Below are 13,450 nucleotides of genomic sequence, written 5' to 3'. Positions count from 1 at the left end.
ATTTGAAGTAGGATGGTCAGTGTTGCAGAGACTTTTGGAAATGTTTAGACAAACCTTACCTACCCTCAGGATTGTTGGACTGTAGAACAGAGCCACTGATAGTGATGAAATTAAACAAAAAAAAAAGGATAGAAAACAAGCTAATATTCAGGGGATCCACTGTATAATAAAGACCACCACAGGGAATCGAAGATGGGGTCTTGGTGAATTTTTATTTTTATTTTTATTTTTTGGTTTATTTGTTTATTTGTTTTTCGAGACAAAAAAGAGAAGAAAAGATTATCTTTTTTTCCAGTCACTTTCAGTCGTGTACTTTCTTTCTGGCCTGTATCTCGTACCGATATCTCTCCATCTATCGACAGCACCCGCCCCCGCCTCCCCAGGTGTCGCCATCTGCACAACTTTAACATGTTTTTTCACCTGCCATACCTCAGATCACTCCTAAACATTCAGAACACATCACCTCAACAACCTCAACACATAAATGTACATTGCCTTGCCGTACACTCAGGCCAAAGATTACGGTTTAGTTTTGTGATACTGTTGTCATTGTTGAATTTTGGGGTTTTATTGAAGGTTTTTTGTTTAGGCTTTTTTTAGCCGTTGTTTGGAACAACAGGAGGATCACAATGCGTGATCCCTTTTCGACACTTTTCTTTCTCTAAATATGAGCCTGCAGACATATCATACCGCTTAAAGCACACATACATGCATACAGTACATACACAATCAGATCGACGCGCACCCTCAGAATTGTGAGACTCGTGTTGTGTTTTCATTGCATGGACAAGTGTAAGTATGGACAGCTGTATCCCTTTCGCTTTTGCATACCTCATTCCACTGATGTTACCATCATATACACGCAGACGTCCCCCCCTCCCTCAGTTTACAGTGTCACTTTATATTTGAGATTATGTGGAGTTTGACAAACTAATTAACATGCTGTACAGAAACAGAACTCTACTTCTTTTCTTTTTCTTTTTTTTTTCTTTTTGTTGTTTTTGTTTTGTTCGGTTTTGCTCAGATTTTCTGCACAGTCCCCACAGAGTGGAGAGGAACACATGCACTCAGCCTGACCAAGTTGCACAATTTCAAATAATGTCATGCTGTTTTGTTACCAAATGAAAATGTTTTACCTCTGATCATTAAGGCACATTATTGTCGTGATATTGTCACATGACGTTTGTTTTTCTACATCCAAAACTAAAGTGTTCTTGTTCTCCCTATGCCTTTTTGTTTGTCCATGTAAAAAGATACTGCTGCATAGACATTTGCTGTTCAGGTTATGTTATGTTTTAGCCCTCTTACACCTACCCTCAACTCGCTCTTCAAAAATGCCTCACAAATCTAAAGGGTCTTCCTCTTGATACCCTGTGTCTTCGATTACAGTTGGACACACAGCTATGTGAAAGGTTTGCCTTTTGATTTTTTTTTCCCTTAATGAGTCCAGTTCAGTCATGCTAGAGCCAGGAGGAGGAGAGGGAGACACCAGAGGATCTCCGCGCATAGAAGTGGCCTTCTCGCAGCAGCACCGCCAGTTAAAAGGGAGGAAGAGTTCAGGCTCTTGTTAATTTAAGAATGTAGTATTTTCCCTGTTTGAGGTAGTGAAAGCTGGTCCATGCAATACTTTTTAATCGTCCTTACCAATCTCACACAAGCCTTTTTTTTTCCCTCTGCGTACTTGATATGAAAAAAAAATCTGAATCAGACTGAAGTGCCTCCTTGTTAGCATGAGCTCTCAGACAATGCCCACACAAATATCAGCACTTTGTTTATTCTCTGACTGTCATGCTCTGTTTGCTTCGCTGGGGGAACGTGTCAACACCAATACACACAAACTCACATGGTTTGTTGGAAGTGAAGGGAAGGAGGAGCAAAAGGATGGAGAGGAGTGAATCAATGAGGGAATTTTCCTTCTTAAATGTGATATACAGCAAAGTGCTGAGTGCATGTGAAAGCCAAACCCACTGTGTCCTTCAAGTCCCAATAAACTCTGTATTATAGTTTGAGTACTCTACAGTTTGTCTATTTATTTCCCTGCCTGCTCTGTGCTGGTTGCAAAGACTTTTTCTTTTTGTGATATATACTGCATTCGTACAACTTTACTATGCTGTAAGAATGTTGTCATTTAGGGCACCAGTGTCAAATATAAGGCCAGGGGTCAGAATCAGCCAGGCGAAGACTCCAAACCTGGTCAACTGGACACTTCTGGAAAGTAGTGCATAGATTTTTAACTTTTATAGCTTTAGTGCGTTATTGATTAAGACTGCCCAGTGCAGTAATTAACTAACAGGTAAACAATCAAATACTGGGAAAGTTCTTGTTTTTTCTTCCACTATTTGTGAGTCTACAGTAAATTAACAAAAACTGTTTATATTAAATATAATAAAGACTGTAATTTTATGCTTTCATCGTGTAGTTTCAATGGTCTGGCTCCCCTTAAGATAAAAGCAGCTGTATGAGCTTGACAACCCTGATTGAGGTTTGTTTTTAATGTTTCCTTTACAAACAGATGATCAGCAATATTGCATTCCCATAGTGTAATATTTTACAGGCAAATAAATGCAGAGAATCATTGTGCAGTAACTAAGTTCTCATAGGCCATGTAGATGTTTAAATGTGAGTACAAAATGAAGGGGCAAAATGTGTAAAAAATATATTTTGTAAACCATTATGAGGCCTCATCCATAGCCAGAGTTTGTGTTTTTAAGTGCGTACATTGTGTTAATATCACTCTATCATAGCTTCATTTCCTTGTGGATGCCTCCATTTTCCACTGTGGAGGCATTTTGGCTCAATCTTTAAAGCATTGCTTCAGTTCATTGAGGTTTGCAGGCAACTGTTTATGCACAGCTCTCTTGAGATCTCAGTAGGTAGAGTGGTCGCGGGTTTGAATCCACTGAACGGCTACCCTGAGGTAACCCTGAGCAAGGTGCCGTCCCTACACACTACGGTAGGGTTGCCAACCGTCCCTTAAAAAACGGAATCGTCCTGTATTTAGAAACAAAAGTACACGTCCCGTGTTGAGCTAATAAGGGACGCACTTTGTCCCGTAATACAGTGAGAATCAAAAGTAGTCTATAAATGTTTATGGAATTAACACTTTGTTTGAAAACATAATTCCCAGCCCCTCTCCTGCTTTGTGACCAATGAGCTGACAGCACACTTATGACAATTCGAGTATGACAATTCAGATTACCGCTCATCTCATTGGTCGAGGAAAGGTCGCTTGCGGAGAAAATACCGGAAGACAACAGATGACCACAACAAGAAGCATGGCCAACAGGGAAACAAACGCCGTCACTGCGGTGCAAGTCTCGGATGACAGTACACCTAAAGCTGGGCAGACACTGTGCGATTTTTTCAGTCGCGTTATTCAGCTCCTGCTCAAACTGCACGATTGACTCGCAGGGGTTAGAAGTTGGTAGGTCACGATGCAGGTCTCACACTATACCGCCCGATGCTCTGATGCGACCTGAGTGCTCACACTGTGCCTCCATAAAATGAAGGTTATAACAGAAAATCTGTCGCTCGCTCTCTCTGTCTCTCACTCACACAGACACGCACACCACCATCAACTTTGCTAAATTGCTAATGAAAAACATGATCAGGCAGCTGTGATTTAGCAGCGATGTAGATCCAACTATTTTCACGGTTGTTGTGGTCGTGATAATTTTGTGAGGCCACATCGAAAAGGCTCGGATGAGCTTTTCAAAGTTCTACAAGTTGTGCCTCCATCGCTTGTGTCCAGATCACAGGCTGCACAGCCGTGCTGCTCCGTCTTTTTCACGGCGTTTAGTGTTTGCGCGTGAGCAGTGTGAGCGGCTCACGAGCGATTGATGATCGGGAGCTGGTCGTGAGGTGTTAATCACTTCTCGTTACCCCACGTATACTACACGACGCACGATGAAGGCCAAAATCGGTCCGATCACTCAAAAATCGGCTCAAAATGGGCCTAAAACCGCACAGTGTGAGCCCAGCGTTAGAGCAGCAATGTTTGTTCCCCCTCAGAGAAAGGGAAGAATGGGAAAAGCAAAACACCTGGCTGGAAAAAGTTAATATGGGCATGTGCAGTGAATATCAGCGCTATGTGGCCAGAAGTGTGATAATATAATTTATTTTGTGTAATAAACGACTGCAAGGATAGATGATTACAACAAATAGATGACTAATACATAAAAGTAATACATAGATGAATAATGATGATGAGTTAAGATGCGTAATCATGGGAACAAGCGGGTTTTCAAACGGGAGCAGCTGATTAGCATTAGAAAAGCTGAAATAATACCTCAGCTGAAGCCAATTGTACTAAATGCACTAAATGTGCACTGTTACAAGAATATTTTTCTTTCTATTGTTTTCTATTATTTTAAGTTAAGCAGGACAGAGTTCTTTTAAAGAAAGATTTACTTATATTCTCAAAAGTTAAGCATGACAGGCTTCTGTTTAAGAAAGAGACCTGTTTTACTGTGTTAATGTTGTCATTTTGAGCTAAAAATAAATGGCTAAATGATCATTTGTTTCACATGTGTTCATATCACAAAGAATACACATCTACTTAAATCAAATTCAAGTCAAAGGGTTAAAAAAAATAATTTCACACACAAAAAAAGAGCTAGAAAATTCACCACACTGGGAAGGGTGAAGACAACTGGGTCGCCCGGCCCTGGCCACGAGGTGTCCCTTATTTATTTTTCAGGGAGTTGGCAACCCTAGTTGCCAACCGTCCCTTAAAAAACGGAATCGTCCTGTATTTAGAAACAAAAGTACACGTCCCGTGTTGAGCTAATAAGGGACGCACTTTGTCCCGTAATACAGTGAGAATCAAAAGTAGTCTATAAATGTTTATGGAATTAACGCTTTGTTTGAAAACATAATTCCCAGACCCTCTCCTGCTTTGTGACCAATGAGCTGACAGCACACTTATGACAATTCGAGTATGACAATTCAGATTACCGCTCATCTCATTGGTCGAGGAAAGGTCGCTTGCGGAGAAAATACCGGAAGACAACAGATGACCACAACAAGAAGCATGGCCAACAGGGAAACAAACGCCGTCACTGCGGTGCAAGTCTCGGACGACAGTACACCTAAAGCTGGGCAGACACTGTGCGATTTTTTCAGTCACGTTATTCAGCTCCTGCTCAAACTGCACGATTGACTCGCAGGGGTTAGAAGTTGGTAGGTCACGATGCAGGTCTCACACTATACCGCCCGATGCTCTGATGCGACCTGAGTGCTCACACTGTGCCTCCATAACATGAAGGTTATAACAGAAAATCTGTCGCTCTCTCTCTCTGTCTTTCACTCACACAGACACACCACCACCATCAACTTTGCTAAATTGCTAATGAAAAACATTGATCAGGCAGCTGTGATTGAGCAGCAGTGTAAATCCAACTATTTTCAGGTTGTTGTGGTCGTGATAATTTTGTGAGGCCACATCGAAAAGGCTCGGATGAGCTTTCCAAAGTTCTACAAGTTGTGCCTCCATCGCTTGTGTCCAGATCACACGCTGCACAGCTGTGCTGCTCCATCTTTTTCACGGCGTTTAGTGTTTGCGCTGAGCAGTGTGAGCGGCTGTGGTGACACCCCCACGAGCGATTGATGATCGGGAGCTGGTCGTGAGGTGTTAATCGCTTCTCGTTACCCCACGTATACTACACGATGCACGATGAGGGCCAAAATCGGTCCGATCACCAAATCGGTCGCACGACTCAAAAATCGTCTCAGTGTAAGCCCAGCATTAGAGCAGCAATGTTTGTTCCCTTCAGAGAAAGGAAGAAAAAAAAGGCTGCAAAAGTATAAGGAGGAATGGGAAAAGGAAAACACCTGGCTGGGAAAATGCATGATAACACATTTAAAGCGCACTGCACTGTGTGCCGGCGCACTTTTTCCATAGGCATGCTTCTAGTGGTGGGCACATGAAGAACACGAGGGGCGTGAAAGCTCGGGGAACCCTTAACCAATTTTTTGTCCACCAGGCCACGGCAGAAGCAGATGTGGTATGTAAACACTGGTTTGTTTTTTTAAACCCTCTGGTTAAGGTTAATATGGGCATGTGCAGTGAATATCAGCGCTATGTGGCCAGAAGTGTGATAATATAATTTATTTTGTGTAATAAACAACTGCAAGGATAGATGATTACAACAAATAGATCACTAATACATAAAAGTAATACATAGATTAATAATGATGATGAGTTATGATGCGTAATCATGGGAACAAGTGGGTTTACAAACAGGAGCAGCTGATTAGCATTAGAAAAGCTGAAATAATACCTCAACTGAAGCCAATTGTACTAAATGCACTAAATGTGCACTGTTACAAGAATATTTTTCGTTCTATTGCTTTCTATTAATTTATATAATTTTAAGTTAAGCAGGACAGAGTTCTTTTAAAGAAAGATTTACTTATATTCTCAAAAGTTAAGCATGACAGGCTTCTGTTTAAGAAAGAGACCTGTTTTACTGTGTTAATGTTGTCATTTTGAGCTAAAAATAAATGGCTAAATGATCATTTGTTTCCCATATGGTCATATCACAAAGAATATGCATCTGCTTAAATCAAATTCAAGTCAAATGGTTAAAAAATAATTTCACACACAAAAAAAAGAGCTACAAAATTCACCACACTGGGAAGGGTGAACTGGGTTGCCCGGCCCTGGCCACGAGGTGTCCCTTATTTATTTTTCAGGGAGTTGGCAACCCTATTTATACGACACTTTTGAAGAACAAAATTCAAGTTAAAATAGCATAAAGAGATTAAACTAAATAAAAGCAAGTAATAATGATAAACAATGTTCTATGAAAACTTTATTTTTTCCAAGACTATTAGGGGAATAACTGTACATCCAGTACATGTCACATATTTACGTTATTCACCACTTTGGTCCTGATTTTATTCAGTATTGTGAATTCACAAGAACAGAAATTTAATGCTGGAGGTTGAGTAATGAGCACAACATCTTTTCGCATAGCCTTTTATGTATCTCATATACCTTTATTTATGCAGAAGTATTCAATCCATATGATATGAAAGTTAAAGAAAAGGAAGAAAAAAATTGTCCTAGTGTCAAGTCAAACAAATGTTGAGGATATTAAGCCGAAATGTTAAAACTGCATTACATCTCATCAGTTAGTAATGACTCCCTGTTCCAGGATCAAAAGCTAGAGCACTGGGGCGATCGTGGCAGTTGGCAGTTCATCTTGTAATCGGAAGGTTGCCGGTTCGAGCCCTGGCTCAGACAGTCTTGGTCGTTGTGTCCTTGGGCAAGACACTTCACCTGTTGCCTACTGGTGGTGGTCAGAGGGCCCGGTGGCACCAGTGTCCAGCAGCCTCGCCTCTGTCAGTGCATCCCAGGGCAGCTGTGGCTACAATGTAGCTTGCCATCACCAGTGTGTGAATGACTGAATGTAGTGTAAAGCGCTATACAAATACAGGCCATTTACCATTTCACTTACAGAAATGTACCTTCTTTTAAGACATAGAGTCTGACCCCTTAACCTTTACCAGCCTAGAATCTGCACTGTGTCCACTGTGGCCCAGAAATGGTTAAGACACTAGGAGTGTGTGTTCCCATGGTAAATAAAAAAAGTCACCCTGCAGAAGGCCAAATGGACTGATAGATGATTCCTGTCATCAAGCCAGAGGGACACAAGGTTGTAGGTTAAGGCTTTTTTGGTAATTTATTTATTTGATAGTGGTGATTTTTTAGGGTTTTTTTTCTGCATGCGTTCCTGTTCACTAATCAGATGACCTGCAACTCACTTGACTGTTCCCGTGACTCTGAGCACATGCTTGACGTGCAGGGCCCACTGAGGCAATATTTCTGTTAGATAGCCAGGGTTTTTCTTGGAAGAAGCAAGCAAGGTTCACGAAACACGTGAGCAGTTTGATAAAATATGTTTTTCACAGATGGTGGTGCAGCATCTGATGATTAACCAAGCCTTCAGGAAGAACTTTCAAGAAAAGTGTGATGTAATGGGCAGGCGGCAAAAGATTCATAGTGAAGTTTGGTTGCTTGCATTAAAATTTTATTGCTCTCTTATTATTGTTTAATCCTAAAGTATGTTATACAAAGTCAGTTTTCCTAGTATAAGGAACGCTTCTGTACATCTGTTTTGTATGAGCTGTTGTCAGAATATCGGCCGTGATAAATACTGTAAATGTAAAAAAGATGTTTAACCCTAGAACACTATCGCTATAAATAGTAACACGATCACTAATGCCGGGTGATTTTTACCCGATATAATATAACCAATGAAAAGTAATCAAATATATCAAAATATGACAACACATGACAAATTAGAGGGGTCTTCTTTTACTTTCAACTGTGCCATGTCTAACAAAATGAAAAATAAAACTCCTAAAACAAAATAATGACTCTGGAAAGCTGGTCTTTGGTCCACCCATTCCTGGGACATTTGAGACTTCCCTGGTGATGGCACAGGCTCCTCGACACGCAAACAGCTGCAGGAGAGAGAAATCATGTAAATGTATTTTCTCGGGTGTAAATCACCCAGCGATAGTGTTCTAGGGTTAAGGATGTTCAGTTCTCAGCAGCAAATTGTTATTCATACTTCCTGTCAGTTTGCACTTGAACAAAACAAAACATTTTGACACTCTCCCTGTTTCTTCACAGTCAAAACACTCAGAATATGCATTTTTGTCAGAATCACCCACAGTTACGTACTTCCTTCGACCTCAGGGTTACTTTTTGCTCTGGATAACTACAGCTCAGTGCATAGATGTGGTTTTAATGCTTGCTTTTTACACATATTGTTGCAAAATCAACCATTTTTGTTCTTAAAAGTTTTTTTTTTTTTTTATCTTTTGCCCTAACGTAAATAAAAATTCCCAAAGGGAAATCATTTAATATGTAATGTAGAGTGTGAAGAAACACAGGGCCGTGGCCTGTGCATCTTCCTTTTATTTGCTCACTGATAAGGAACAATGCTGCCCCACATGGTGACATAGCTAAATGTGGTCTAAACATTTTCTGTAGAAAAAAATATACAACAATAAATCCTAAAAACCTTAAAAAGATTCTCAGAAATAGCCACTGAGATAGTTTATGAAAATCCACCCTATTTATCCATAGCTGAAACCTTTGCAGTTAAGGTCTCTGAGACTTAAAAACACGAGCAAAACCCTTTACAGCAGATGTCTTACGAACATTGTCCATTTAAAGCCATCTTCAAACACATTTTGCTGTTGTTTTTGTTAAAGGGAGCCCAAAGTCTCCAAGCACAACATTAAAGTTAATGTCTGATCATTTCACTCATTTATATTTCCAAGTACCATTCAGGGTTCAGTCATACTGGGAGAAGAAACAAGCCTAACTGAATGGAAAATTTTTGCCCTCAAATTCCAGAGAGTGTTTAGCATGTAATGGGCCATGAAGGGATGCATGAGTCACTCAGGGTCTCTCGCACTGACCTCTCTTTTGGGTGTTTTCATTGCTGACGAAAGGCTGTTTTTTCCCAGTGTCACCCACTGATATACTAATGTCTGTGTCTGCTTAAGTGAGCGAGGAGGAGGCCTGGATGCTGGACACAATCCCACAGAGTGTTTGTGAGAGTGTGGGGCATTCTTGTTGCGTGCGCGATGCAACCTTGGTGGCATGGCCATTTGTACAGTGAAATGTGTGTGTGTTTATCTGCACAGTGATAGCAAGGCGGCCTTGTGGGCAGTGCTCCTATATATATGGACCCAGGAGCTGGGCCATTTAAAACATTCACAGCTCAGAGAGAGTTTGAATCTCTGCAATCTTCTTGCCTTCACACAGTTTTTTCTCATCGCTCTTCGAAACTGAAAATGCTGCCTGCTACTTTTAAACTGTGTGCTGGCATCTCCTATCGGCACATGAGGAATATGACAGGTGAGTGAACGAATCCACAAATTCATCCACAAATTCCAAGTTGCAGTCTACATGCCAGCCTGATGAGTAAAGAAAAAATGAAGACAGATGTTGTTCGATAATCCTTCTGGAAGTTCTGGTACAGTGATGGAGTATTTTCTGTCTGCGCTTTCCAGGTTTGAGGAAGAATGCCATGGTAGCCATTCATCATGAGCTGTACAGGCTGGCAGGTCCAGGCCCCAGTAACTGGATCAGCCAAGTCCACCGTCGAAACTCTCTTCTCAGTGAGTTGTTGTGATTGTTTCAGTCACTGTAATGCGAAAAAAAAAGGTCATGCATGATCAGATTTTTTTAATCATAGAATAAGACATAAACAGGTATAATTCAGATAATTGCAATTTGGTTTTAAGGTTCTCAGATTAAAGAAGAGGGTTACAATGAGGAGGAGATGTCTTATTTGAAACAAGGTGAAGATGCACTGCAAAAGGCCATCAGAATCCTCAGCGAGCAGGACGGCTGGACCACTGAAACTGTTGCTGTGCGTGCATACATTATTGGCATCAAAGTCAAGTGTTTTTGTATTAGCTCCGCTATGAAACTTCACATTTTAACACTTCTCGTCCCCATTCCCTCTCTTCTGCAGGCGAATGGAGACAAGGTCCTGAGCAAAGTGCTACCTCATGTCGGGAAGGTGTTCAAGCTAGAAGTGATGCTGGAGCAACATCCTGATGATCTTTACAAAGAGCTAGTTGGAAATATGGAGCAAATGGGGGAGTGGAACCCAAATGTGAAAGAAGTCAAAGTAAGAAAGTTGAAAAATTAATGGTTATTGCTTCTTTTATTCTGTTATTTTAAAAGCGTACACTTACAACATGTTACACAAATATATCCAGAAATGTTAATTAATGATGCTTTACTTTGGAATTCTCCAGATTCTCCAAAAGATCGGCCAGGACACGATGATCACCCATGAGGTATCCGCAGAGACCCCCGGCAATGTGGTGGGACCCAGGGACTTTGTCAGTGTCCGATGTGCCAAGCGGCGAGGCTCCACCTGCTTCCTGGCAGGAATGTCCACTCAGCACCCAAAGATGCCTGAGCAGAGGGGTGTTGTCAGGTAAGCAATGGGGAGCCATCACTCCGGGGCATTACTTTATGGATGCACAGACTGTTTGCGTGCAGATTATTTTAAAGTGACACTGTCTGTTAATCATTACATTTCTCAGAGCGGAAAACGGGCCAACCTGCATAGTTATGAAGCCCTGCGCTGAAGACCCAAATAAGACCAAATTCACCTGGTTACTAAGTATAGATCTAAAGGTATGAATGATCAAGTTTGCATCTTCCCTTTCACTGGTATTAGATTTGTGTAAAAGTGTCATTTGATTCAAACTGACACTGGTTTTGTCTCCGTTATTGGCAGGGCTGGATCCCAAAGACAATCATAAACAAAGTGCTCGCTCAGACGCAGGTGGACTTTGCCAGCCACCTCAGGAAAAGGATGGCTAACAATGTTTCCGTGGAGATGTCTCCTACCTGGTGACACTGGATGTCTATTGAGCTTTGGCACCAGAGACGTGGCAGAAAAGTAGCCTCTGCTCATTTACAAAAGAAAAAACCCAAAACAAAACTCATATTTATCTGCTTAAACTGCTGCAGTCGGTAAATGTGTGTTTTTCTTTCCCTAAAAAATAGAAAATCTGCCATGATTGTCTCTAACACCAGTCTTACAGACTGTGTGCTTTCATTGTTTTTAACCAGGTTAGGAATCGCCTTTGGCTTTTAGTGTCTCAGGTCCCTTTTTGGGTGTTTTAAAACAACTAGGCTAAAATCCTTCAGAGAGATTCAGTCTCAAACAAGTGCCCTGTAAATATAATGCTACTGATTAAAGGCAGGCGACAGTCATATAATAAAATTGTGGGGTTTTTAGAGCACATAATAACACCTTTAAGAGTTCTGATCACAAAGTGAACACTAAACTGCAAAGTGAAGAGAAACTGAATGCCATTTAAAATGTATATCCAGCACCACACCACTATAAACTGCAATGTTGGGTTTGTGGATTACTGATCTTAAGAGTCTGGGTTGGACCTTTCACCTGTGGCTCTGGTGTTGTTCACTCCTTGTTGTTTTCTTTTCTAAATTTGATCAGGCCAAGCTTGGAGAATTTATCTGTTAAATTTGAAAAGTCACAGAGATTGGAATTCTCTTTTGGGAAAACACGATTTAGTCATTTCCCCTTGAACAGAATGTTTTAAGTCTGATTCAGGTACTCATCAGCAAGCATGTAAAAAATGAATATTAAAACAATTTAAAACTGTAAAAGGAAATAGAAAAATAATAATCATGTCACAATTTCACTGGCCTCAATGACTCACCGTCCTGGTAAGACCTTCTGCAAAAGTCAGTGTATGCTTTCTGACATATTCATACATCATCATCATCATCCCACTTTGGCAGAAAACAGTCATTTATTGCCCCTACCTCTTCTGCGAAATTGCACTGTTATTTCATTGTTTTATTTATTGATATTTTGCAGATGTATTTGGCTATGAGCTATTGTAACATAAAGCGGTGTTGAATAAATGACAGTAGAATCATTAGGGTGTGTGTTTTTGTGCTTTTTATTATGCTGTTGATGAATGATTTCTCTGCTCTTTCCTGTTGGGAAAAAACAGATAACATTAAACACTTTAAGTGCCATTTGCTTGACTTTTTTATTTGATCACAGAGATTTTTAAAAAATGACAGAAATTCAAATCCCAGTAACGGAAAAAACACACACAAGTAAAACACCAAGCTCAACATGAAACCAAAACTCCTCTTTTAAATAGCACAGCAATAATGATAAGAATTATTCCTCTTTGACGGGGAGGCGATGGATGGATTTAGAGGCTCTTTTTAAACCCGTGATGAATGTAGCTCATGAAAAATGTCTTCCTATCCCTTGATGAGTTTTCAGGCTGAGCGTTTGCCAGAACGAGCAGGTGTTTGGCCACTCCGAAATGTAAGGAGTCCAGCAGCTAGCAGTCCTATGCGAGCCAGCAGCACATTCCCCAAGATCAAGTAACAGTGGATTTCAGCCCAAACAGGAAATCTCTCCTCCATTACTGCCAGTTGTGTAACATTTTGCCTATTCTGTGTAGTTTTAGTTGATCCAAAATGTTTTGTAACTGCTCATTTTCTTGGCAGGGCAGATAGCAGGGACCTGGATTAGTTTAATTGCAGAGTATAGGTCTGACTTCCCATTTCTAATAAAAAATATATTAACCTGTGCTACTCGGGATGATGCGGTTATGTCATGCCACTAAAGCCTTAGTTTAGAGTGTGAGGTCAAATGGGAGCCATTTTCAAATTCCCCCATAGGGCTTTTTGAGAAATCCGGGGGTCCAGTTTGGTTGCATATAACTGCATGCACTTAAATTTTTAAAGCATAGCATCCCCAAGTGCAGCTTGTTTACCGCATACCAAATGTTCCGGGGGTAAGTAGATGTAATGTGAGTTGTAGCCATTTAGAGATAGTCTTTCACTAAAAAGAAAAAATTCTTGGATTCTTGGATAGGAAAGAGGAAATTATCCAGTGCAGAT

The 13,450-nt window shown here is 40.7% G+C and overlaps 1 protein-coding gene across 1 annotated transcript; it reads left to right on the top strand.

Moving 5' to 3' along the window:
* Window positions 1-9,819: 9,819 nt before the first annotated feature.
* On the top strand, window positions 9,820-11,407 carry star (steroidogenic acute regulatory protein). The gene is made up of 7 exons (XM_085368025.1): window positions 9,820-9,883; window positions 10,039-10,146; window positions 10,273-10,400; window positions 10,506-10,664; window positions 10,795-10,979; window positions 11,089-11,182; window positions 11,286-11,407. Exons 1-7 carry the CDS (start codon window positions 9,820-9,822, stop codon window positions 11,403-11,405), a joined length of 858 nt encoding a protein of 285 aa, XP_085224151.1. The 3' UTR covers window positions 11,406-11,407.
* Window positions 11,408-13,450: the final 2,043 nt, after the last annotated feature.

This window comes from Diplotaxodon limnothrissa, linkage group LG12 (genome assembly GCF_057381915.1).
Source record: "Diplotaxodon limnothrissa isolate DT_005_m linkage group LG12, D_limnothrissa_male_GT1.1, whole genome shotgun sequence".
Classification (NCBI taxonomy): Eukaryota; Metazoa; Chordata; class Actinopteri; order Cichliformes; family Cichlidae; genus Diplotaxodon; species Diplotaxodon limnothrissa.
This window is presented reverse-complemented; position numbering and strand designations above follow the sequence as displayed.